We start from the raw sequence: 1,044 nt of genomic DNA on the forward strand, positions 1-1,044 counted from the left end.
CAACTGAGGACGCACCCTTGCAGCTGACGCCTGGAAGTCAACAGACAGGGCGTTTCAGGATTAGAAGACAAGCCGCTGAGACCGCAAAGGAGAAAATACGACTGATCACTACGGATGATGACGATGACTGAACTCGTTCTAGTTCAATTAGTCATTTAACTTTGAACACTGTTTCGGTAAAAATTAAGTGACACTTTTAATTTTTAGGGGAGTGTGAACGGAAGTTGCGTAAGCACGTTTAGGCTAGGATCACGAGTTTTGCAACCGGAGACGTTTTGAGATGAGACAATAGGTTTGTGTGTGTGAGAGATAGAACAAATATTAGCGACGCGTTGGAAAACCACGAGGAGAATAAAAACAAGGATTTGTCGAGTACAATTTGTGAGTTCGTGAGTTTAGAGTGTACCCCACAAGTTCGGTACACTACAGCAGTCTGATTAATCAAGTTAATTTAATCGTAATAATTTGATCCTAAATTAATACGGTTTCGTTATTTAGGTTTCCGAAGGCTTAAGTAATATCAAAGAGAACTTAGTCTTTTTAAAACATCAACAGCCTAGTTTGTTTGCCTGTTGTTTCCAGTTGACACAGAAACAACAGACAAACAAACAACAGATGTTGATGTAATATAACCTTAGTTTTGATAATTTTTAGATGATTGCGGTTGGAAATATGAGAATGAAATGATAATTAAGATAATAATTGAATCCTAAATTAAAATGGTTTAGTTATCTTGCTTTCCGAAGGTTTAAATAATATCAAAGTGAAGTTAGTCTTTAACATCAACAGCCACGTTCGTTTGACTGTTGTTTCCAGTTGACACAAAAACAACAGACAAACAAACAACAGATGTTGATGTGATAAGACCTTAGTTTTGATCATTTTTAGATAATTCAGGCAGGAAATATGAGAATGAAATGATAATTAAGATAAGAAATAATTGATTTGTATATGATTTTTATCCTATGCGACGTTTGGAACGGTTATTTACTATTAGGCCTAAGCAAATTTGAGATAGATATGAAATTTTTAGGTTTAGAAGAG

General features: G+C 35.2%; 1 protein-coding gene across 1 annotated transcript in view; it reads left to right on the top strand.

Annotated features, from left to right (window-relative positions):
• Positions 1–378, top strand: part of LOC140922238 (uncharacterized) — a 5,783-nt gene extending 5,405 nt beyond the window's left edge. The window contains exon 1 of the mRNA XM_073372223.1: positions 1–378. This exon is cut by the window's left edge and continues 5,405 nt beyond it. Within this exon, the coding sequence (XP_073228324.1) occupies positions 1–131 (131 nt within the window). The 3' untranslated portion in view covers positions 132–378.
• Positions 379–1,044: the final 666 nt, after the last annotated feature.

This window comes from Porites lutea, chromosome 13 (genome assembly GCF_958299795.1).
Source record: "Porites lutea chromosome 13, jaPorLute2.1, whole genome shotgun sequence".
Classification (NCBI taxonomy): Eukaryota; Metazoa; Cnidaria; class Anthozoa; order Scleractinia; family Poritidae; genus Porites; species Porites lutea.